The sequence below is a fragment of the Neomonachus schauinslandi genome, chromosome 3 (genome assembly GCF_002201575.2).
Source record: "Neomonachus schauinslandi chromosome 3, ASM220157v2, whole genome shotgun sequence".
NCBI classification, from domain to species: domain Eukaryota; kingdom Metazoa; phylum Chordata; class Mammalia; order Carnivora; family Phocidae; genus Neomonachus; species Neomonachus schauinslandi.
The window spans coordinates 64,452,895-64,479,032 of NC_058405.1; the positions used below are offsets into that span (position 1 = coordinate 64,452,895).

The window sequence follows — 26,138 nt, forward strand, 5'->3', positions numbered from 1 at the left end:
ATATGTGCTGATAGATGTTTAAATACAACTGAAAATTTGACATAATATGTTCCAAAAGTGAAGTTCCCAAATTATTCTTTCGGGCTGAAGAGTTATTAATTTGCAAACTCTATAGTTTTACATTGTTTGGCAATTTAAAATTTCTTGTTGTATTAGCACTATGAGCTCCCAGCCAAGAGTAGTTTCCCTACCACACTTCACTTTGTGAATAAATTCCAAACAGTGCTAATGCATATAACCATATCCATTATAGTTAATATCTGTTATTGGTATTATTATTTTAACCGATCTTTGCATACTTAAAAGAGTTTATTCTATTTAACTGAAAATGATTTGCTAAAGACAAAAAATGTACCATTGTGTGTGTGTGTTTCTATGAAGCTTAAAGGACTTAAAGAATCAGCCCATATTGGTTTACCTATAAGAAAACTGTAGTGAATAAAAACGCTTACCAGATCCACACATTTAGAGGAGAATTGAAATTTTCAAGTAAATTTGCATAAGAAAGCAGGAAACTTCATGATATATCAGGAGAGTAACAAGAAAGAATCTCTAACAGTAACAATACTGAATCTCTACAGTTGGAAATAAATCATTTAAGACCAATATTTGGAGAAGCAGAACAAGTTTATTTTAGAACAGAATACATTCAATGTCTTTGAGGATAACAGATGGGTTATGGTTGGAAAATGGGAAGTAACTCAGTTTCTGTTGTGTTCCCCCCCCCCCCGCCCCCGGGAAGAAGTACAAGGAGCTTTTTGGAAGATGAGGGAGAGAGAATATATACCATGTATTACAAACACTGGAAATAGAAGATGAAGAGAATTTGAGGACAACGTTGGCATGGACAAATAAACAGAGGGGATACCAGCAGATGAAGGTCTAAGTATGGACCTGAGAATATTTCCATTTCAGAGGGAAAAGGCCCAAAAAGGTGATAAATGTCTGATTATCAATTATAAAGTTATCATGATTTAGACCATTCTTTCATCAGACTAAAAATGCCAGAAACTCTCATCCTGTAAGCTCTGGCCATCTACAGATTTCTTCTAATTGCAGCAATTATGCACTCCCTCATCTTCAGTCTGATTTTTAGAAGTTATTAGAAGATTATTAGTTATTTGTGAGTGGGAGACAGATGATGACTAGGGTCTTAACTGTCTCTGAAACAAAGCTGTCCAGATCTAAATGAGAGAAAAGATGAAAGGCCCAATGGTAACAGTATCAAGTGTGCCAGAGATGAGAAAGAAAGGCTTTATAAATGTGAAGGGAACCAGTGAGTGAAATCAGACCGTGGAAGTGATTATTTCTGATCATTTATGTGAGGTGGAAAAATCTGTCACAATTTCTTATTCTTGTCACTAGTCTATGTCAGTATGGAACAGCAACATAAATCCCAGATAAAAAGTAAAGCAATTTATTGTTCAGTCACATAAAAGAAATGTGACTAGATTTTTCAGTTTTTAATCTACATTTGGCATCATTCATTTTGGTTGATCTAAATCAGCTCTCAAATATTTTAGAGATTTTTATTAATCTTTAGTTATTTGGCATTTTGAAATGTATATAAGATGTTTAAGGCTTTTTTTCATATCAATTTCATATAAATTATTAAATCAAAATGTAACGGTATCTGTGCTTCTAGAAACATATACTGTACTTTCTCCACTAGATGTCTCCAGAGAAATACAAGTAAATACTGTTAATAAGAAATGCTGCTAATAAGCACCCAGTTTAAAAACTTCAGTATTCAGTTCAATTAGGGACAATAGTTACATTGATTACTTAGTAGGAAAGTGAGATTTGTCACTTGATAGGCTTTTAAAGGAAATCAGAGTCTAAATTTAAAAAAGAACGATGGCATGCTACCCACATTTATCACAGAAAACCTTCTATATACTTCCAAATGAATTAATATTAAAGAGACATCATATAATGGTTACTTGGGGGCCAAGTTAGTCATCTCTTTCTGTGAATGTGATTTCATTATCTTTCACGTATCATGGGTTTCCTCCACTGGAGATACATTAGGAGTATGGCTTCCGAGGAGGTATCACTTCTTGTAGGCTTTACACTGTGTCAGCACAAATACCCGAGCCTATATATTGCCCTTTGACTTCTTTAAGTTGGGTGATTTTCAGTTTTATTTTAGCTATATTTTAGCTAATATTTTATTTATTTATTTATTTTTAAAGATTTTATTTATTTATTTGACAGAGAGAGACAGAGAGAGCACAAGCAGGGGGAGCAGCAGAGGGAGAGGGAGAAGCAGGCTCCCCGCTGAGCAGGGAGCCCGATGCGGCGCCTGATCCCAGGACCCTAAGATGGTGACCTGAGCTGAAGGCAGAAGCTTAACCACCCAGGTGCCCTATATTTTAGCTAATATTTTAAAGAGGTAGAAAAAAAATCACAAAATTTAATTTTTGCTTAATTTGAATTCCTTTTACTGTTGGCTTGCCCTCACTCAAAGGAAACAAAGATCACTGGGCCTTTGTCAGAACTTCAGTTTACAGGGCTGCAAACCCTGTCCCAAAAACTGCTAAGACCTCCACTGGCCAAGCACTTGGATGCTGAGACATGCTGCCCCCATGAATGTGTGGCATTAACTTCAAGGCCTTGTCATGTTTTATAATCAAGCTCTATTATCTATAGTTTATAAATAAGCCAGTAAGAAAGCAGTGATACTCAAGAAATGTTTTTAAGATCCCACAGATGATATATTAAAAAGCAGGAGTTTAGACATGACTTGGGGCAAATAACTACTCCGGATCTTTCAAAACCAAGGAAAAGCCTTTTAAAAAATCTACTCTTGGCTCAGGTATCCAGACTTATTGAATCCATAGACAATGTCCAATCCTAGAGAGTGTAGGCCATGTTGGTTACATGCTAGCGAGAGTAAACATGATATTACAATGACTTCACAGTCTCCAGAGGCTATAAGACTTGCTAAAAAGATCCCCTGGATAATTTGCAAACTGCCCATAAATTAGCATCCTGATAGCTAGAAACAAATGTCTCTGTCTTTCAGACACGTTATTTTTCTTTGGTTGCATAAGAAGCCATTTCCTTTTCATTAATGACTTACATTTCCAGGTCAGACTTTACAACCCTGAAGGTCAGATTCAATTGCCAAGATTTCATTCCTCCTCAAAACTGCTAATAAAATTACGTAGCCAACCCAGGGGCAGTATCCTTTCATGAAGCAGAATAATAAGGGCCCTGTGTGGGGAGAAAGAATGAGAGAGAGATTGATCCCTGCTGAGTGCTCTGAAAAGAAAGAATGTTGTCCTTCTCAAGCTTTTTCTCTCTTTTCCGCATCTTAGACTACCTTTTCTCCCATTCTCTGAAACTATTTTCTTCCCTCACCCTACCCTGCACTGCCAGATATAGACTAGTGTTCAATTATTAGCCTCCCAGAAGCTAGGATCTTGGCTAAAGCAGTTGTTTGGACTTTGGACCACTCCATAATACCGTATAATATCACACTTCCATCCAGGCTGAGCTTGGCTTTTTTAGTCGCAGTGCTTTCATGTTTTTATATTTACCCTAAAGTTTTCCTTCTCTTGGAATGCTCTGCAACCTCTAAATTTACATGTAGTTTATATGTACAATCTGGCCCTCATTTTCAAGATCCTCCTTGATGGCCTTACTTACCCTGAGTGTAAATATTTGCTGAGGGCTAGCATTTGTTGACTTCTACGGGACTTACACAATTTCCAATAAGATGCTCAGGGTGGATAGATTTAAGACTCTATTATTTGAAACTCTGAAAAAAAAAAAAGATTTCAGAGCCTTTTTAGTACATGAGCATATATCATGCTTTTTATAAAAAGTAAACCTGTATCTCCAGCCAGAGAGGAGCAGTCCCCTTTTGAAATATGAATGCATATTTATTTTTCTTACTCATCTCATGCAATTATTTGTCCATTTAGACCACTGAGGGAATCAGTGGTCTAGGTGAATGGATGCCATTGATTCCAATGGTCACAAGGAACAACTAGGTCAAAATCGTTCTTAAAAATAATATATTTTCAATGTCCTGCAGACACTATGAAGAAAGTAGGTAACAGGAAATTACTGATTCTACCTTCACCCCTTTACTTATAATCAAGTCTTTTTGTCATCATTTGGGACTGTGTTTAAAGACATCTTTTAGCCTTGATACACATTATCCAAGTCCATTATCTTTTTCTCTCAATACCTCAGTCCTTCCTCTCCAATCAAACCCCATTGTATTTAAGCAGATTTCAGCTTCATTACAGAAAAGCTTATAAATAGTTGCAGCTATCTAATGGGAAAAAGGTTGCATTAATAGCAGTGAGCATCCCAGTAAAGAATGAATGACCATTTATAATGGTGTTGTCAGAGACATCTCTGTATTATAAGTTTGATTTATCCTTCTATAATTCCAAAATTCCATTATTATGTCTTAGAAGATAAGTAATCTATATTATAATGTCTAATCAGTCTAGAATTGAAGACTTTTATATAACTATGTTACCAAGAATATTCTAACAGTTAACTTACTGGTATTAAGAAGAACTTATTATCGGGCGCCTGGGTGGCTCAGTCGTTAAGCGTTTGCCTTCGGCCCAGGTCATGATCCCAAGGTCCTGGGATCAAGCCCCACATTGGGCTCCCTGCTCTGCCAGAAGCCTACTTCTAACCCTTTCCCACTCCCCCTGCTTGTGTTCCTTCTCTCGCTGTCTCTCTCTCTGTCAAATAAATAAATAAATAAGATCTTTAAAAAGAAAAAAAAAGAACTTATTTTCATAAAACAGTCTTTCCATCCTACTCAGTAAACAATTACTGACCACCTAACAATTTACACACATAAGAATAATAAAAACTTATGATATAAAGCAAACCAGTAACATACAGATGCAGTTAGAATAATTCCATTCAAAGATATATAAATGTTAGATAAATCTTCTTCCTGCAAGGGACCAGGGACAGAATTTATCTTTTATGCCCTCTTCTCTCCAGGTCTCCTTTTGAATTCCTCTTTCATTTTCTATACCTTTATACCAAGATTTTCAAATTGAAAGCAGGCCTCTGAATCGTATTTCAGAATATTGTCTAATTGTAGACTTTCTTAATAGACTAGCTGCCAGTTGCAGAATGATTTTGGTGCCTCAAAGCAAAATTCTATAGCAAGTTTAATATAACTCTCCTGATACCTGGAATCATCTCGGGCCAATCCAGCCTCCCCTTAAAGACTTTGCAATTGGAAAACATGGTGAGGAAGTTATCAAATTTCTCTATATTGCCAGTGAGGAAACAATACCGATGTGCCATAACAGAAGGAACGCTTTGCAACAAGACTGGAATTACACTTTTATTTTAGGATAGCGTGCAACTTATGTATTCAAGAAGACTCACTGCAGGTTATCGTTTCGGCTTATTGTTGACATCTGACATTCGGATTTCTTTTACCCAGTGGTTCTGAACATTTGATGTACCATGTGTGGAGGGGTAAGAGCTCATATTCCCTTGGATTGGAATCGCATGGTGTAGCAGTAAGACATTTCGGTTACTCTTGATAAAAATCGGAAGAAGATTTCTGGCAATACTCTTGTTTCTTAATATGTCTTTAATCTATTACAGCTAGATTAGTAATACTTGTTTCCAATAGGGGCTGCTTTTGCCCAGTGGTTATGAGATGTGCCGCCTAGACAAGTTCATCATCATGTGAAGTATGTAATGAAAAAACAATAAAGCACAACTGTTTTTTTTTTTTTTGTCTGCTTCAAGAGTTAGGAAAACTTGCCAGAAGTAGATTTATGTTAACTCTATCTACTCCTTGATATTTGAAAGGAGGAGTGAAATGGGAAGGATCTCCCCAGTTTAGTAGTATTGCAAGGAACATGTGGTCTCTCCTATATTTTTCGTCAGCAATTAGAGTTCTTATTTCATATTTTGTACAAGTTTTAAATCTATCCAACATCTGTTTTTAATCAACAGCCATTACTGTCTTATGATTATCAAACCTAATCTACATTTGCTTTCTGGTGAAAAATAATAACCCTTCAGTTCTGATGTGAACTAAATGCGAGAGATGTGATAAAATGCGAGAGATGTGATAAGATCAAACAATGATCTCATTGAGCACAGGGACATATACTCTGCAAGGGATGGATTGCAGAAGAGTCCTTCAAACCCAAACAAAACCATTTTCCATAAGCCCCTCCAAAGTACAAAAGAATAAAACTGAAATATGAACATGCAAAGGGTCAGTTATTTAAGAGGAAAATAAATAATTTAAGAATAAAAATAAATATCTTCTTCAGAATGAGATGTAAAAGAAGCTCAATGTGTTCAGTAAACATCACTAACAAAAGTGGATGTTAGCTGCCAACTTGAAGTTGCTGATGTTTTTTGGAGCGAGCTCAGATTCCCAGGTTATACAGTGCTCCCTCCCACGACTCTGACATGTATATAAACTCTGAGCTCTTCAAAACCCACTGCCAGTTCTCTTCGTGAACTAACTGCAACGGAGAGACTAAAGATGATTCCTTTCTTACCCATATTTTCTCTACTCTTGCTGGTTGTTGTTAACCCTGCAAACGCCAATGGCCATTATGACAAGATCTTGGCTCATAGCCGAATCAGGGGCCGGGATCAGGGGTAAGTCAGTGGTTAGGTTTTATAAATCTTTTTTTTTTTTTCCTTAGCTTGTTATATGTATAAGTATCTCTAAAGTTCCTTAAATACGCCAGGGTTTTTTTCTAGTTATCAAAAAGTAATAAGAAAAAGGAAAAAAGGAGTATTCTGTGATTTGTATATGTGTTTTAAACTAAAAATTACTGTCAAAATAATTTGCACATGATTGCTTTTTCTGAAGCATTATATAATTTTAATCTAATTGATAACATTTAACAGGGCATTTCATTATTATTTCATTTATTTGTACTTTTATTTCCTTCCAAAAATCTGAATGAGGTTTTCAAAATTAAAAATATATGGTTAGGGCTTTCATTATGTAAACTATGCATTATCTCACATGATGTTAGGGAAATTTTCATTTAAGTTCTGTATGAAAATTAAGTAATGATTAATGTTCTTTGAATATTTTAAAGCATTTAAGCATGCTTTTAAATTCTACATTCTGTAAAATTCACAAACATAACATATTTCTTGGAATAAATTCAACTACAACTTAGCATTTTTAAAGTTAATAGGCATAATTTAGTAACTTAACCAACCATTTATAATTTTTTTTTTGAAATGGATCTTGGCACTTCTTCTAATGTCTCAGAAGGATTTTCACAGTGCTCAAAAGTTCCTTTGCTTTACAGTGCAAATAAGACTTCCTATCTCTTTAAGAGAGAAAGACACTTAAAATTCTGGCAGAGGATGTTGCTGATCTACTATTTCCACTCAAAGAAATAGATTTTCCTTTGTGCAGCCATATTATTCAGTTAATTTTAGCACTCATTTACTTCTGTGATTACTTACCTGGAAAATTACAGCATATCGTGTCTTTGGACCTAGTAAAAACCTGTCTCTTTTCCTCTCTTGATTCCTCATTGTTCCAGAGTCCGTTGTTCCAGACTAGAGTCCAAAATGAGCACATGTTTGGTTTAGAAAGGGTCAGTAGATTGTCTTATTATTAAAAGTAGTAAGAATGAAAACAAAATTAAGTTGAACTTAATGCTGCTTGAATATTCCTACCTGATTAACTTTTGCAGTCAAATGCTCTACCCCTGAGCTATACCCCCTAGATTAACTTTTGAAACACCGGTGTTCTCCTTTTAAGGATGTATAATTTCCTCTCTATTTTTCTCTCCCATGGACTTTAGTTTTTCTGATGATTCAGTATGCTTGGAACAAGAAGCAGATTTTTGCAAGACTAGAATCACATCTTTGAAAACTGAGTCCGCATGTTAACTTTTTTTCTGAACCATCTGACCTGAAGATATGAAAAACTCATTGTCATTAGGAACTAACTTTCTTTTCTTCCTTCTGTATTCCAGCCCAAATGTCTGTGCCCTTCAACAGATTTTAGGCACCAAAAAGAAATACTTCAGCACTTGTAGGAACTGGTACCAAGGTGCCATCTGTGGAAAGAAAACGTAAGTCTCATCTTTTTCTTAATGCACCAGTCCCCAAGATGTCTATGTCTTTCCTTGGACATATACACCATTTTACTTGAAAATACTCTCCCAAATTGCAAGCTTTAAAACAAAAATTGGATCATAAATGTGAATAAAGGAATTCTCCCTGCATTTCTCCCTCTGCTAGTGGACCTCTCATGAGCCCTGAATTTTTGTGTCATGGAGGTCCAAAGGAAACAATCACATGGCGATGTATAGAATCAGTGTGTGACTATGTCGTTTCTACCCTTGGTTTGGCCCTCTTTTTTGATTAAGATACTTATCACTCTGCCTCATTTTATAAAAACGGTTTCCTCAGTTTCCTCATTTTATTAAAAAAAATGAGCCAGAAGAATAAATTGATCTAAAATATCAGGATTTTTGAAGCACTAATTATTGTTTGCCTACACTCATTTGGAAATTATCTGAAATACTCCAGTTTGCCTCAAAATTTTCATCGAAGTTTGAAGTAGGAAAGAACTTAAGCTTCATCTCTTCATTTAATCCAGTTATCCCATCCCAAACTACCAGATCCACAGGGGTCCACAAAGGTGATAAAACCGGTCACTACATATACTATTTCAATAGCCAAATAGACAATTACGTTTACTTAGTTAGATATTTCACTGATTAACTTAAAATCAGAAAATATTTTTCATTACTTGATAGAACTGTGTATTGATTTAATCTGTCAATAAATGTTGGTAGGAAAATACAATCCTGAGCATATAAAAGTTGAGAATTACCCATGTGGTCCAAGTTCTTCATTTTAAAGTGAAGGAGTTGAGTCATACGGTAAGTTACTATATCAGAAAAATTAGAGATACCATTGCTGGTCAAAAAAACAGTGCTTCCTATTAATTTGGACTCCACTCCCAATGAAAGATGCCTTGAGAACCAAATATCTGAACGAGAACCTGCTTACTACATCATCATTAAACCTTAGTTACCCTAAATAGGTGGAAGGATTGAGGGATTGTTAAAAACTTATTCCTAATTTAATAATGCTGGTACAAATACTAAACATAGCATCACTTAACTTCTTGGAGCCTTTGTTTCTTTACCTGTGATATGTGGATTTCATAGTTACAGAGTTTTTTGGGGTAGAATGATTTGATGAATGTGAAATTGCTAAGTAACTCATGATATCAATTGTCCTTAAATTTAAAGTACTTAAACAAATGGATATGTGTGGGTGGGAAAAGGAGTTGTGACCAGTTGCCTACCTAAAATGCCTAAGATTATCTTTATTTCCAGATAAAAAACATGTATTCAATGCATATAACCTTAGCTGGACTCTACTTCTCCATGGTCACTAAATCTAGGACACCACAGAACTTTGCTGCCTGTTCCTGTTCATTTGCTTAATAGAGTTTCAACTGATGATACTTTTTGGCCTAGACCTTATTCTTATTAGTTTGCAGACATCTGCTAGACTTGAGAGTCATTCACACAATTACAATGTAAGTCAGTGGTTGCAATGATCTTGGCCATGATGCAGGCTGGGCCCCAGTTGGGAACTCCGAGACTCGGGATTCTCTTCCCTTTGTTCTTCATATTCGTGGTTACCATGAGGCATATTTGGAATGCACACCAACTACATAAGGACTTGCTCTCTGAATTATTCAGGGGATATCTTTATCACATCCTTCCTGGAAGTTAGGAAAGTATGATATAATCTCACTTTAACTATCTAAATATATTAGAGATGCCAAGGCTTGTACAAAGGTTATTCCAACATTCTTTCTTGTTCTCCATTAAAAAAAAAAAAATCCTGCTTTGAAGCCTGGCTTTTTACCAGAGACATAACAGTGTCTCCTCTGTTAAATTATATTAGCTAATTTTCCCCGAGTAGCTTAATTTTCACAAACACATTTACATCTGTGCTCTGAAATAAATGTAAATGCTAGATGCTAGTTTCAAATAATCAAATCAATAACATTGACAAGAGGAATGCTTGTTTTGCCATCTGCTTGCAGCTGCTAACATTTCCAGAGACATCTTTAGGACTTTTTGTTATCAGTTGACAGAAATGTTTGTCTTTTGGTGGAACAGTTGCTTTGCAGATTTGAAGGAAGTAATTATGCAGGTCTGATGATAAACATGAATTTCCTAAGTTTAAGATATTTCCTACAACATATACTGGCCAAATAGTACAGTATTTTGTATACTTCTTTTCAGCTGGCATTTTTATGAGATTTTAGATAACTAATCAGAAAATGAAGATAAGTTTTCCACTTTCAGAGATGTGCATAGTAATGATTTTTCTTTACTCTTGTTTTGTCCTACTAACACTGCGGGAAATTTAAGTTTTGTGTAGAATAAATGTTCTCCTGAAAAAACCTACATTTTGTTTCTTAAAATATCAGCTCAGATAACCATATTATTCAACTATCAGCTGAAATTGCATCTGATTGTTTTGGAATTTTATTCCATCTGGTGCACCAATTGTCTACATTAAGGCTAATCTTTGGTTCATATTAGCATGTGTTACAGAAATTTTTGTTACATTAATTTCCTCTTCTATTCACTCTTTTACTTCAAGTTAGTACTATCAATACGACCAATAAATGTGTATCTCAGTTTTTTAAATTGTTTACAATATATGCTAAAGCTAACGTGTAAGCAATTCTGAATCAATCCTTTGGCATCCAAATATTCACATTTATTTATATGGGGATCTAAGTAAATAAATAGTTTCAGGGGCCCTTTTAGGATTTGCATAATTCTCCCATACACTTTCCATATGTTTCTAATACCAAGTATTTTTGAAATTATTTTAAAATTGAAGAACAATTTGAAATTGGCATGTCCCACTTAATTTTGAACATTTTTTTAATCTATCAATTATCTTTGAGTCAGTTTTCCATGCCAGAAATTTTTTTCTCATTCATCTTTCATATTTTACTGCATACATGTATATGCATAAATAATGTTATGTTGTACTTTTTAAATTGACATCAAGAAAATAGAGAAATAGGAATCTAAGATCACAAACAAGACCACAAATCGTGGATAATCAATTAATAAACCTGGCTTTAATTTGAAAAGCTTATTTACCTTTTAAACTATAGAAGACCATTTCTTTTTTTTTTATTTTAAAGATTTTATTTATTTGACAGAGAGAGAGATAGCGAGAGAGGGAACACAAGCAAGGAGAGTGGGAGAGGGAGAAGCAGGCTTCCCGCAGAGCAGGGAGCCCGATGCTGCGCTCCATCCCAGGACCCTGAGATCATGACCTGAGCCGAAGGCAGATGCTTAACGGCTGAGCCACCCAGGCGCCCCTAGAAGACCATTTCTTAAAGCATTTATAATTCTACTTTTTACAAGCTTTCGTTTATTGTAATTTTTATCATACTAAGAAAAAGTTTTTTATTCTTATAGTGATCTTTTTCTTAAATATATCCAAATTCTCTCATTCATTCATACTTTTTGAATATGATTATCACAACTAGAAAAAGAACAGAAATAAATAATATCTGAACTAGTCAATGCGTGTTTAATTACTAAATTAAAGATAATCAGTCTGTAAGTAATTATCTTAAACTGCATGACATGGAATTTATCAATTAAAAATGACAAAATGGTCTGTATTTCCTCTTTACTTATAATATTCCCCCCTTTAAAATTTTTGTTTTGTACATTCACCTTCATGTTTCTATTGAGAGGAAACAAACAAATAAAATTATGTAAAATTTAATTAAAAATACTATTTATGCTAGATTTTGAAGAAGTCCAGAAAATGTCAAATGGAAATTTGATAAAATGAAGATCGGGATTATATTTTTAACAAAGTAAGAAATAAAAACAATTATATAGATGATTTTAGGTTACTATTTTCCCACAAAATAGAGTAATTTAAACAAATTTATTTTGGATATATCTTTGTTTGCTGAATTTTCTGGTTTGTTACCTTAATTATACCTTTATATAAATACACTTTGTTAACTTTGAAAAAATAGCACTTTCTTGAATATTGTATTGTAGAAGATTTTTTTTTTTAAGATTTTATTTATTTATTTGACAGAGAGAGACACAGCGAGAGAGGGAACACAAGCAGGGGGAGTGGGAGAGGGAGAAGCAGGCTCCCTGCAGAGCAGGGAGCCCGATGTGGGACTCGATCCCAGGACCCTGGGATCATGACCTGAGTTGAAGGCAGTCGCTTAACCAACTGAGCCACCCAGGCGCCCGTGTTGTAGAAGATTTTAAAGAATGTATTTAACATGATCAAACTAATAGCTCTATTGGCAATTCAAACCTAAAATATTATTTTAGTTAGCAGTGGAATAGCTTTTATTGATTGGAATGGGTTAATGTATTTACTAATGTTTCTAGTTCCTAATAACCTTATACTAATAAACATTTCTATTTATAGTTCACAAAATGATTTTAAAAGCATCCTTTTATTTGAGACTCACAGCTAGCCCGTGAGTAGGTATCATAGTTACCACATCCATGTTAAATAGTTGCAGAAACTGAGACTCAAATTTGTTAAATTACTTGCTCAAGGTCACACATCTACCAAGGACAGAGCTGGGAACCAAACCTCATTCATCTGCCTCAAGATCCTGGAACTTTTCTACAATGTCATGACACTACATAGAGAAATCAAACTAATATAAATAACTTGGTATCAATTCTAGAGTCTCATAAATTATAGCAATAAGTGGCATATTTTTGCTAAGTTTATATGGAAATGAATTCTATGTAGTTCCTCATTTTAATGTTAATTTCTTCTGCTATACAGGACTGTGTTATATGAATGTTGCCCTGGTTATATGAGAATGGAAGGAATGAAAGGCTGTCCAGCAGGTAAAATTTCAATTATTGAAATAAATGAGGAACTTGTCTTGTGTAAGGAAAAAGATTTGAGATAGCTCAGCTTATAGAAAAGCCAAATGTGTGTGTGTGCGTGTGTGTGTGTGTATTTAGCACCATGGTAAATCCTAAGATATACCACCATCTTGTGTTAATCATGACTTTGTGTTAATCATGATGACAAAGATTTAAAACATACTGCTCATGCACTAAATGTTGGACCAGACAACAGAAGATCGATCATAAATTTAAATTAGTTCAACTTTCCTTCAGGAATGAAAATCCTCTCTACAAAAACCATCTTTGAATTGGTCTAGAAACATGGAGTGGACTAGTTGGGAAGGGATAATCTGCTGTAATTGAACAGCTCTGATTTTTAAAACTTCCCTCATATTGAAAATTGGTTTTCTAAATTTGCCAAAAATTTTCTAAATTTTCTAAAAATTTTGCCAAAAATCCAGTTCCTCTTTGAAATAACAGCCATTCAGATATTCAACACCAATCATCACATACTTCCTCTGGCTAACCTCTCTTTCTCAACAGATTTCTCTTCTCTGAGCTAATCACCCCCCCCCCCCAGTTCTTCTAATATAACATAAACTCTGGGGCCCTCACCATCATGGACACAAATGCATAAAAAGCCTCTAATCCAGTCATCTTCTTTCTGAACATGATCCTAGACTGGTGCCTGTATTCCCTGGGTGTCCCAGCAGCTGAGAGAATAAAATCAAGACAAATACTTCCCTTTTGGGGTCCCCTGAACTTTGGTTAATGTCATTGGTAACCATGTCTTATCATTAGCTCATAATGAATTTATGATTAATTAAAATTAATTACAGGTCTTCATATCAAGTCAGGCCTTTCTCTAGGATTTATTTTTTCCACTTGGGCATAAGGACATACATGGAGCTCTGTTACCTTTAACTTGTTAATTTTGATTCGTTTTCTTCATCTTTTTGGGGTCTTTTTAAATCCTGATTTTATAATTTATTAATTGTGTCACTTCATCTTTATATATTCACAAATGTAGTAACCATTTCTCCTGCGATATTATCCAAATCATATGAGTTTTCAAATAAGATAGGGTCAAAAGATAAATAAATTAGCTGCATCAACTTTCAGGTTCACATTCATATATTAATATTTCTTCTGAAGTTCAGGAGAAATATTCTGGAAGCATTAGATACTTCCATCTATTTCCTTCCTGAAATTATGCTGAAAGAAGTAGATCTACATGTTTCTTTCAGAAACCCAAATCTATAAAGATTAATATCCCAGTACCAAACAATATTATGCTATTTAGGAGTTTAAGCCAACATGAAAGAAAATATCACCTTTGCCATCCTCAGTGAGAAGTGAGGAACATCTTTTTTTTTCAGTGAATCAAAATATTTACTGATAATTATAATTGAACTATTACTGACATAGCAGGAGTCACACCTACATACGCTAGATGTTAACCAGGATGATAATTTAAAATTCATTTTCCCTCAACACACAGGATATATGAAATTATAGTTTTCAATGGTATTTTATTAGTTAGCCCTCAAAAGGCAACTTTTATATAAAATTGATAATTCATAGAATTTTATTGCTAAAATTATCAGTGAAATGTATTGAGGAACTTAGTGTAAAGTTTAAAGGATTGTGAGATAGTATTCGTGAAATACTATCCTAAGTAATTCTTCATTTCTTGATTGTTTCAGTTTTGCCAATTGACCATGTTTATGGCACTCTGGGCATCGTGGGAACCACCACAACACAGCGTTATTCCGATGTCTCAAGACTGAGAGAAGAGATTGAAGGGAAGGGATCATTCACTTACTTTGCACCGAGTAATGAGGCTTGGGACAACTTGGATTCTGTAATTCATTATTTTTATTAATATCATCATTTTTATTGTTGTTTCATTTTAATTGGTTTATTAACTTGGAAATTAATAGAAATTTTATATCTTTTTTGTTATACATATATGAGGATACATAAAAGAATGAGTTATTAAGTGTAAGGATGAAAGCATCTTAATACATCCATAAATGGAATAACTCCCCAGCAGGTTCATAGACTGTTTAAAAAAAGGCAAACCAAGAGTGGACTGAACTGGTGTTTATCATTATTCTAGTTTACTCCTTTCCTCTTTCCTTTTTGATTGGGAAGAAACATATTGAATTTTAGATGACATATGTAATAGAAAGGTAAGTTAAGAAGCCTAGTGGAGGGCGCCTGGGTGGCTCAGTTGGTTAAGCGACTGCCTTCGGCTCAGGTCATGATCCTGGAGTCCCTGGATTGAGTCCCGCATCGGGCTCCCTGCTCGGCGGGGAGCCTGCTTCTCCCTCTCCCGCTCCCCCCTCTTGTGCTCTCTCTCTCTCTCTCACTCTCTCTCTCAAATAAATAAATAAAATCTTAAAAAAAAAAAAAAGAAGCCTAGTGGAATTTAAAATTTATTATAAGACATATTATAAAGATATAATTAATTATTTTTAATTATATGTAAATATACTTGGCTGCTAGGATATTGACATATTTATAAATGTGTATGGATATTTAAATGAAGTATTATAAGCAACGCATTTGATTTTCAGACTTTTTGTGCATAGTCTGTAATACACAAAATTTCCAATCTGTAACACTGGTATATTCCTGCTTTCTACTTGATATGAAGATGAATTGATAATTACTACTAGAGTCAAATAATATTTAGTAAAACTTAGGCAGATTTCTCTAGATATTATCTTGCTACATTAACCGTGTGGTTAATTGCTTGCATTACAGAACTCTCTCTGCTGGTTGTCCTTGACCGCGTCTCTTAACCACCTTTCTAGTTCCTTTTGCTGACTCCTCTTCTTCCTTCACTTGAGAATGAGTCTTATTAAAGTCTCTTCAGGGAATTAGACTTTGCTCTTTATATACACTTCTAATGGCTTCAGCTATCACTTTAGTGCATATAACCATGAAATCTGTTTCTGAAGCTGTTCTTGGAAACTCAGCAGAATATTTCTAATGTCCATTTTGATATTTCTCCTTAGATACACCACTACATCTTTAAACAAAAAGTTATCTAAAATATGTGCCACTTTCTTTCTCCCCACAAACAATTGCTTTTCTGCTGTCTTTTTTTCCATAATTGGCAGTACCTATCTTAAGTGTTCAGACTTGAAAATGGTGAGTCATCCTGCTTCTGCTCTAATTCTTACAAACTACTGTTAGTCTTCGAGGTCTCATGTTTCATCCTCCTCTCTAATTCCCTCATTTTTGCTATGCATTATCACCAGATTAACCTTCCCAAAGCCCAGTCTAATCATTATATTCCAATGCCACAAAATCTTCAGTGTCTCCTTTTTGCCAGTTTACTCAGGCATTAAAGTTTTCCACATTATCGTACCACATACTTTTCTAAAATTCCTTCTTAATATTATCTAAGAAACATAAAAGTATGTGCTAACCAAATGTACAACACCTGCTCTCCCAACATTCACCCCTGTGTCAGCAACTGGACTTAGAATGATCACTACTATTCCTACCCTATTTACCCTTTAAGGCCTATCCCCAAGCCTTGAATAGCTGCCTTTCCTTATTTGACCCATAGTGTGATTATAAGTATTTTAATGATGAACTGTAATAAGATAAACTTCTATCATTTCAATTTTTCCTAGGATATCCGGAGAGGCTTGGAGAGCAATGTAAATGTTGAATTATTGAATGCTTTACATAGCCATATGGTTAATAACAGAATGTTGACCAAGGACTTAAAAAATGGCATGATTATTCCTTCAATGTATAACAATTTGGGGCTTTTCATTAACCATTATCCTAATGGGGTAAGTTTCATGAATAAAAAATACATTTCTGAGCAATATCACCTTTAATATTTTCTACACCTTTTATATCATGTTCACAGAAATAGTAAAATATTAGTGAATGTAAGTACTATATTATACTTTTTCCTCACATTTAGAGCATGCAAATTTCTAATTCATTGGCTGACTTCTACTAGAGAATGATTGGGAGGAGGAAATTAAATTCACAGTTGACTGACAGTAGACTTAGATGTCCTTAAAAAAGGACATTTTAGTAGTTGATGTGTTTGAAAAATAATAACCAAAGAAAAAATAGTAAATAAGAATTTATCAAAAAATAATCAGAGAATGGTATTTCTTTATTCTTCCTCTAGCTACTATACTGATTTAGGTTCTTGTGTGTGTAGGTAAGAGTCTTTGTGGGAAACTTTCAATAGGGTCATAGGGCTCTTTCAACAAATTTCCAGGGACAAAAAGGGTCAGTGATGAGGCAATAATTGGGAAATCACTGGAATAAAACTGATTATACTTGTGCAATAACTATTTCTCTCTCTCAGAACTTACTTTAGGGCTGATAGACTTTTCCATGTAATTCATTGACCTGCAGTTGAAATAGTTTATGACTATCTCTATAAAGAGAAGAGAAGAGAAAAAAAGCAATAACTCAAATGAAAAAAATGCTTTTTGTATGTTAAGTGTAACTGGATTGGGTTTTCAACTGGTCTTGTTTTCTCTTAGTTTCTTTTTTAGACAGAGCGATATATGTCTTTATCCTCAACATTTACATTTAGAATGTTGGCTTCTTCATGTTACCTTTACTGGTAGAAATGAAAAATAGATAATGGTCTTACAGTCTCAGTGGTCAGTTGATGGCTCTGATTTCTGCACTTTGATTTTCCCAAACAATTATAGGTTGTCACTGTTAACTGCGCTCGAATCATCCATGGGAACCAGATTGCAACAAATGGTGTTGTACATGTCATTGACCGTGTCCTTACACAAATTGGTACCTCAATTCAAGACTTCATTGAAGCAGAAGATGACCTCTCATCTTTTAGGGTAAGCACAAGAAATAACAGCAGATTGTCTTGCATCATTGAAATTTCTTTTTCTCTGTCAGAATCTAACAATAAAAATGCTATTTTAAAAATATGGCAGAATTGTAACAAATATGTTTCTTGAAATGAAAAGAGTTTTATTTTACACTGAAGAGGTCATCCCATATGACATAATAATACTTGTGTGGACATGATAGATATAGAAAGTTTAGTTACGTGCCTATAGTGTATTTACTGCATTTAGTATGTGTCCATCTCAGCTACATGTACTGTTGGATATTGCTACAGTCACACAAACATGGGCAGGATTCCAATTCTTACAAACAGGTTTGAGGAAAGTTGGCAAGGACGCAGTTGGTTTTGCCAAAAAATAATATTTTAAAGATCTAACAAAAGCAAACTTCCATAATTTTCTATAGAATCAACTCCCTCATGACAACCTAGGTTAAGTGTATTGTAATTTTCTTTTGGATTTGCAATGTGCAAGCCTCTGAAAAGCACATTTGTGTTTCAGGCAGCTGCTATCACTTCTGATATACTGGAGTCCCTTGGAAGAGATGGTCACTTCACACTCTTTGCTCCCACCAATGAGGCTTTTGAGAAACTTCCACGAGGTGTCCTAGAAAGGATCATGGGAGACAAAGTGGCTTCTGAAGGTACTAAAATGTCCTCTTCTATGAGAAGCTTCCCAGAATTCCAAGAAGAAAAGAAAATTTTTTTAAAAAAGATTAAGTCATGCCAGTATTATCAGCTTTGATAAGCAAAGGCAAAGAAAAATTTTTGTTCTGAAGTGGACCACAAAAATCTTAAAAAAAAAACAAAGTCCTTGAAAGAGTCAGCAGAATAATTGAATAATTAATAATTAATTTAAAAATAAGTATATTATAAAGATCACATTCTTTTTTACTGCTTTCAAGTAAGTAAGTAGCAGGCATTAAAAGGTTGGCCACTGTTGAAAAGAAATAATAGATCATCAAATTTTAATATCATATACGTATTATGTAATGCTTTTAATTCTAAATTTATGCTAAAAGGTATAATTAAGTTGAGAAAATTGCATGGTTCTCTTGGGCTATTACTTAGTTATACACAGAATTGAGCTTCGTTCTAGTTTCCCTTTCTACTTTCAAATAGATTTTACATTGTGAGTAGTACATTTAATTTACTCAGCCTCTCCCCAAATACATTTAACCAATTTAAAATGAGAAGTTTTGATGATACAGATATAGATATAATACAGTTGAGGGATAGATACCTTCAGATATCTTCCAAGAAATCATCTTTATTTTGGCTACTCTCCAGATGTTTTCTGTAGGGAATTATTTGTCTTACCCTCCCCCTCTATTAATCTCTTTACAAATCATATGCAGTTATTCTGTTATAAGCAGCTAATGCAAGATGCTGCTTGGGTGTTTAGGAATAGGTATCTCTAATAAATACAGGAACATTCTTCTTGTTTTCACATCTGAAATTACTTTCTTATGATAGTGGGAACTTGCTCTAACGCATTTTCTAAGTACTACACAAATCATTTCATGCAACTGAACTTCTCTTCTTACTTCCTACTGAGCTAAGCTATTTCTATTGTATAGTTCTTATAGTTAATTGAAAAAGTGTTCCTAGAACATAAACAGAATTTAAAAACCTTCAGTCAATACTTAGGTCTTATGTGTATTGTATTTCTTAGGAATACTTGGGTCCACAGTGAAACGTCTTTTAAGGGTTTAGTGCAATTTTCCTTGATCTCAAAACTTGCTGCTTTTAATTTGTCCTCCAGCTCTCATGAAGTACCACATTTTGAACACTCTCCAGTGTTCTGAAGCTATCATGGGAGGAGCAGTCTTTGAGACTCTGGAAGGAAACACCATTGAGATAGGATGTGACGGTGACAGCATAACAGTAAATGGAATCAAAATGGTGAACAAAAAAGATATTGTGACAAATAATGGTGTCATCCATTTGATTGATCAGGTCCTAATTCCTGATTCTGGTGAGCAACAGTTTCAGATTCTTTCATCTACTACTGTTTACCAGTTATGATGCCTCAAGACTAAATCCATGAAAAATGAATGAGTAGTATAAGGAAAGGCATGTGAAGCACAAATACAGCCTACTGAACTTAGTACCAATAGCCTGTGTAATTATGGGCTCTCCACGCAAGGAACTCCTGCTTTCCAGGGCTTCTAACACTTAATATTTATAAAGGGTCTCACAGTACCACAGGTTTTCTTGAAAATGAAAGGAAAGATATAACCAAATGGTCAGCTTTGGATAACTGAAAGGGCTATGGCACTCAAAACAGAGACAGGAGGTAAGCAATAAAGAATTAAAGACAATGAGAATAAGAAGCCAGAAAAATATTTTCTTTCTGAAGTTCCCTGTGATTATCAATCCCCAAAAAGGAATCTGGAACTCTTACTAGGGAAGGGCAGGATGTCGTATCACATTGTCATTGCAGCAAATAGTTTATAGATAAGAGCCAAGAATTGATTTACTAATTTCAGGATGATGATAATAACAAAGATGACATTGTTGGTATGGTGATGGTTTACTTTACAGCCAAACAAGTTATTGAGCTGGCTGGAAATCAGCAAACCACTTTCACAGACCTCGTGGCCCAGTTAGGCTTGGCATCCGCCCTTCGGCCAGATGGAGAATACACTTTGCTGGCACCTGTGAATAATGCATTTTCAGGTATGTACTGGACACTGTCATTCCTACTCTCCCTCCCCCACCAATCCTCACACAGCTTTTCTCTTCACCATATTGTTTGCATTAAGGAATAACAGACGTTTTACAAGGTGTTGATTATTTATTGGGTACACATCATTAGCCCTATATTGTCTCTACTAAAATGTCCTTCATTTCAAAACATTTCATTATAATAGATATTAACCTATAGGGAGTGAAAGTTTGTAATTAAGGGTATTCAGTTATTCTATGAATCTAATCATATTTCCAGCACACATAAGGGTTATATTAATAGATCTTAAGAAAAATTAATCTGATTTGTTTATTTAACACCAACATAATACTTAAGAATAAATAGTTTCATTTTTCATCTCAAAATTTGATATAAGATGTCAAATTATAAATAAATAAAAACAAGAGACTGTTTTATTATAACTTTTATATTATGATGTAAACTATTTTATAAGTATTTTATCTAGTAGCTGCTCCTCAAGGATGGTGTTTAGATGAATGTAACCTGCCACTTTTTCCGGAAAAATGATTTCACAAAGACATATTTAAATTGTAAAGCAAAATTTAGTAATTAAAAAGTATTATTTTAAAAATATTTTTCCAAATGCTGAATTGTGATACATAAAATTATCAATAAAAATTCAAATTCCTAGAAATACTATTATCCCTCTTTGTAATAACTATATTCAGATGTGTTGACATTAACCCACCTTTAGGACAGTGGATGTGTCCTTTTCAGAAGTAAAGATAAATTTACAAATGATTTGTCAGTAGTATTTCATATGACCAATGTATATCAAAATCTTGGCCAATATTAGAGTTTAATTTTGCCAATGACCACATAAAACTATGTTACAGAGATGGAATCCATTGTTTGAACCCCTTAGAATAATGTTACAGTCATTTGATGGAAGAGCTCACAGAGTTTCTAATTGGTGCATGGAATTCATAGCCTTGAGCATTTAGTTGACTCATATATTTTATGAGTAAAAAATCCATAATATCCATAGTATTAGGGGTTATTCATTTTCATGATTTTCTCTTATCAGGAGGAATTTTAATGCTTTCTAAATAATCCTTTTTCTTCATGAATTTATTTATAGATGATACTCTGAGCATGGATCAGCGGCTTCTTAAATTAATTCTGCAGAATCACATATTGAAAGTAAAAGTTGGCCTTAATGAGCTTTACAACGGACAAAAGCTCGAAACCATTGGAGGCAAACAGCTCAGAGTCTTCGTCTATCGTACAGTAAGTGAATCAGAAAAAGATAAAATATCCACATTGGCCTAAATGTCAAATGCAATGTCCTTGTCTGAGAATATTGTTACAACAAATGTTTCCAGAATTTTATTAATGTGGTTTTAGTAATAGTAAATATTCATAGGAAGATGAAAAGACTGTGAGGAAAGGATACAAAAAGTGGTGAGTATTAATAATTCAGATAATTTGCATTCATTTAATTATAAATAACTTTCTGTTCTAAAGAATTAATTATTTCAATTCTAGAAATCACTGAAACTCCTCTAAAATAAGCTTTTGATTTATGGAGTCCTGTAAGTTTACAAGGCAATTTTTTATAGACATATAAAGATCTCTGAACTCTATAAAATGGTTCTAACATACTTCATCTGAGGGAATATTTCTAGAAAACATTGCTTATGAAAATTACAATGCAAGTAGTGGTGCTGTTCAATTTCTGTCCAGGCAACAGATGCGTCTAGAGCACAAAGATTTCACAGGAAGTCGAACATTACCTGATACGATACACAGCAGCTGCTCACGATGGTTCCACAATCCCAAGACACACGTTTTACAGGATGCAGAAAATGGGCTGCATATACATATATTTGTTCAAAAACACTATAACAAAATCAATAATGTGACATGATTGATAGAACCTTATAGTCAGGAAAATATAGTAAATATCTACGGAGATCACAAAAGGCACTGAAGTCAGGAAACTTTATGGTTAAAGGGGGTCCTAAAGAGTTAAAGGGTGAAAGTTTCTTAAAGAGGGTGTGGATGAATGGTTCAAACCTGGAGAAGAATGATGAAAACTATAGACCTGGAATTCTACGGAATTTTTGTTATTTGCAGATGAAACTACCTGCCTGACACATAGGATAGCTTAACTAGTAGTAGAAAACCTGATTGAATAAGAAGTGTGAGGTCAGGTAGTGCCCAACCTTAAAAACAGAAGTGAGATGCTATTTCCTCAGGCTGGAGAGGTCAGGAGACCTCTTAGAAGAGTCAATCCATTAACTCAACTATGCATCTACTTCCACATAGGATATTTCAAGTAGGAAAATGGACAGTTGTATCTTTCCCTTCTTTGCTAGGCTGTCTGCATTGAAAATTCATGCATGGTGAGAGGAAGCAAACAAGGAAGAAATGGTGCCATTCACATATTCCAAGAGATCATCAAGCCAGCAGAGAAATCCCTCCATGAAAAATTAAAACAAGATAAGCGCTTTAGGTAAGCCTATTGGTTTTATCTCCACAAAAAAAACAAACCAAAAACCAAAAACCACCGTGAGAGTTATTGATATAGTTTTGTCTCACAGTTAGTATTCCAAAAGGCATTCAGTATTCAGTATTACTGAAAATAGAATTTAGACTAAAAAGTCCATGCAAATGTTTTCAAAACTGAAATATATTCTTAACACTATTTTGCTTCCTGGTACACCATAATATGATTTGGTGAGTGAAACAATCTAATAGATTGATCTACTCCTTGCAATGTTTTTACATTTAAGTTTTTGAAAAAATGACAGTAAACTAGCAAAGACTATTTTGTGAAATATTAAATGAAAAACACACACTTCTATTTCGTTATGAAGTGTGACCTTGTCAACTTTTATAAGATAAAAACCGAGTTTAGGAAATTTAAAAACCATATGTATATTTAAATAATTTCCCCATGATAAAACTTTTTTAACAGGTAAATTGCATTTGAAACATGAAAATGGATGAACAGGGGGGCCTGGGTGGCAGAGTCAGTTAAGTGTCCGACTCTTGGTTTTGACTCAGGTCGTGATCTCAGGGTTGTGATCTCAGGGTCGTGAGATCGAGGCCTGTGTCAGGCTCCGCGCTCAGCACAGAGTCTGCTTGGGCTTCTCTCTCTCCCTCTTCCTCTGCCCCTCCTCCACCCCTTCAAATAAATAAATAAATCTTTAAAAAAAAAAGAAAATGCAGGAACAATTTCTCATGCTTTCCACCATAAATGGATTCTATTCTATTCCATACATACCTACATCTAAGTCTAACAGATAAACGTGTGTCTTTCCTGCTTAGCATCTTCCTCAGCCTACTTGAAGCTGCAGACTTGAAAGAGCTCCTGACACAACCTGGGGATTGGACTTTATTTGTTCCAACCAATGATGCCTTCAAGGGAATGACAAATGAAGAAAAGGAAATTCTGATTCGTGAGTAGAAGTGAATACCAGATATTTGCCCCTAGAGTTCAGGATCTCATTTCTTCCTCAGGCATTCCTGCCCAGAGGTCAGCCTCAAAAATATCCCCTCTTTAGTATTCATGGTTAGCCTTAGTTTCCTTTAATTCCACTTGGAATATGTGGAGGGTCACTCATTAATGTTCTTAATTAACTACTTGCTTTCGTGGTTGTTGAGCTAGATGTTCACTTATGCTATTTCTATTAAAGTCCACACAGTTAGGTGACAAAGAAAGTAGTCACAATCTCAAAAATATTTTGATTTTCTTTCCTCCCAGTAAGTTGGCTAATATTTTGATTGAACAGACTGAAGTGACTGTCTCGACAGGGCATTAATAGCAACTTGAAAGAACAATGACATGATGAGAAATTACAGTGTGGAAAAAACAAAGACAAAGAAATATTTCTATCCTTAATCTTTCTAGCATCAAAATATCAAAAAATATGACATGTTATAAATATACATTCCCCCCCCAGGTGACAAAAATGCCCTTCAAAACATCATCCTTTATCACCTAACACCAGGAGTTTTCATTGGAAAAGGATTCGAACCTGGTGTTACTAACATTCTGAAGACCACACAAGGAAGCAAAATCTATCTGAAAGGAGTAAGTTCTCTAGAATGAATTTATGGTAGCATTCATCCATTGTTCAATTATCTTAATGTTAATTTTTCATTACATTCTCATTGACATTACCCACTGTTTTGATAGGTAAATGATACACTTCTGGTGAACGAAGTGAAATCAAAAGAATCTGACATCATGACAACAAACGGTGTCATTCATGTTGTAGATAAACTCCTCTACCCAGCAGGTTGGTAATTACTGAACTCATTAATGAATTGAATCTTTTTCAACAGAAACCTAGATTTTTATTTCACACTTTCTTACTAATATTTATTTAATCTTCCTCTTCATAGACACACCTGTTGGAAATGATCAGCTGCTGGAAATACTTAATAAACTGATCAAATACATCCAAATTAAGGTACAGAATATTATTGGATTTGTTTATAATGTGCTGAATGGATATTGCAATTTTAACACAAAAGACTAGAAATGTATAAATTAATAGGTAGGTATACACTGGACTTGGATTGCTTTTTGTTGATTACGTATCACTGGCCCACCTGGAATAAATGACATAATTTCTTTATGGTTTTATTCAACAAATACCTATTAAAAGCTACTTGGGTCCAGGCAGTGTATTAAGTGTAATGGAAAATACAAGTTGAATCAGAGATGGCCCTTTATTTAAAAACTTACAGTCCAGTTGGAAAGAAAAGACATGATGATAAAAAGGCTATAATCTTTCTATTATTAAATACCTTTGCAACAGAATATAAGTTAAGTATTTACTTGTAAAAAGTTGTCACTAATCACAGTGGTTAAGGGCAAAAAAGTGTTTTGCTCCTTTGTCCTTGTAGGGTCTAAGTATCAGAAAACATATGAAATACTATTTAAAAACCTATTTAACTTTAGATTAACTATTTTATAATTTTTAAGACTCTGAGTATCAAATCCAATAATTTTTATGCCATCTGGCCCAGTAACAGGAGATTGCAAAATGAATTAAAGTGGTGCCATAATTTTGTTAATAAAACTACTAATTTCACATTACTAAATACAAATATTTATTCTCAGTTTGTTCGTGGTAGCACCTTCAAAGAAATCCCCATGACTGTTTACAGTAAGTACATAATGAATATTTGTCACATACCAGTGGCAAGATATAAAAATAAGAAAACACGATAATTTTCTTTGTACTTGGAAGCAGAAATTATTGATAATCTGGTATTTAGAATTCCAAACAATGGCAAATTTTATCCCACTTGAAGCAGGCTTAAGGTCTGGATGAGACCTCTCAGCCAGGGCTATACCCTTCAGCTCCTATGAACTGAACTGAACTTCCCCATTCATCAAATAAACAGGAATGATAAGATATGAGAATAGCAGTAAAATATAATAGCTAGCATGGAAAAGAGGCAGGGAAAAAAATACATACAAACATACGAAGTGGAGAGACAGCTAAAAGGCACTCCAGAGTTATCTGAAAATTCAGATGTGTAGACACAGAAATAACACTGCTGAAGGATTTGTAGCTCATTCCACCCTCAAGCCGTCAGCTCAGGACAGGGTGGCTGTGGTGTGCCAAAGAATCCTAATGTTTATGAACTGGCAGTTCAAAAACTCTCCCCATCCAAAACT

The 26,138-nt window shown here is 34.4% G+C and overlaps 1 protein-coding gene across 8 annotated transcripts in view; it reads left to right on the forward strand.

The window, feature by feature from the left end:
- Nucleotides 1-6,271: 6,271 nt before the first annotated feature.
- POSTN (periostin) overlaps nucleotides 6,272-26,138 on the forward strand; it is a 33,888-nt gene continuing 14,021 nt past the window's right edge. For 2 of the 8 annotated variants that reach the window (XM_021678355.2, XM_044913566.1), the window contains exons 1-16: nucleotides 6,444-6,627; nucleotides 7,977-8,075; nucleotides 12,844-12,908; nucleotides 14,621-14,778; nucleotides 16,568-16,732; nucleotides 17,624-17,770; nucleotides 18,284-18,425; nucleotides 19,547-19,759; nucleotides 20,329-20,463; nucleotides 21,576-21,724; nucleotides 22,816-22,952; nucleotides 23,771-23,901; nucleotides 24,406-24,536; nucleotides 24,642-24,744; nucleotides 24,851-24,918; nucleotides 25,575-25,620. In XM_021678355.2, coding sequence (XP_021534030.1) covers nucleotides 6,509-6,627; nucleotides 7,977-8,075; nucleotides 12,844-12,908; nucleotides 14,621-14,778; nucleotides 16,568-16,732; nucleotides 17,624-17,770; nucleotides 18,284-18,425; nucleotides 19,547-19,759; nucleotides 20,329-20,463; nucleotides 21,576-21,724; nucleotides 22,816-22,952; nucleotides 23,771-23,901; nucleotides 24,406-24,536; nucleotides 24,642-24,744; nucleotides 24,851-24,918; nucleotides 25,575-25,620 — 2,008 coding nt within the window. In that variant the 5' untranslated portion in view covers nucleotides 6,444-6,508. Of the gene's footprint in view, nucleotides 6,628-7,976; nucleotides 8,076-12,843; nucleotides 12,909-14,620; nucleotides 14,779-16,567; nucleotides 16,733-17,623; nucleotides 17,771-18,283; nucleotides 18,426-19,546; nucleotides 19,760-20,328; nucleotides 20,464-21,575; nucleotides 21,725-22,815; nucleotides 22,953-23,770; nucleotides 23,902-24,405; nucleotides 24,537-24,641; nucleotides 24,745-24,850; nucleotides 24,919-25,574; nucleotides 25,621-26,138 lie in introns of all 8 variants that reach the window. The other 6 variants (XM_021678352.2, XM_021678356.2, XM_021678350.1 and 3 more) reach the window with 5 other exon arrangements.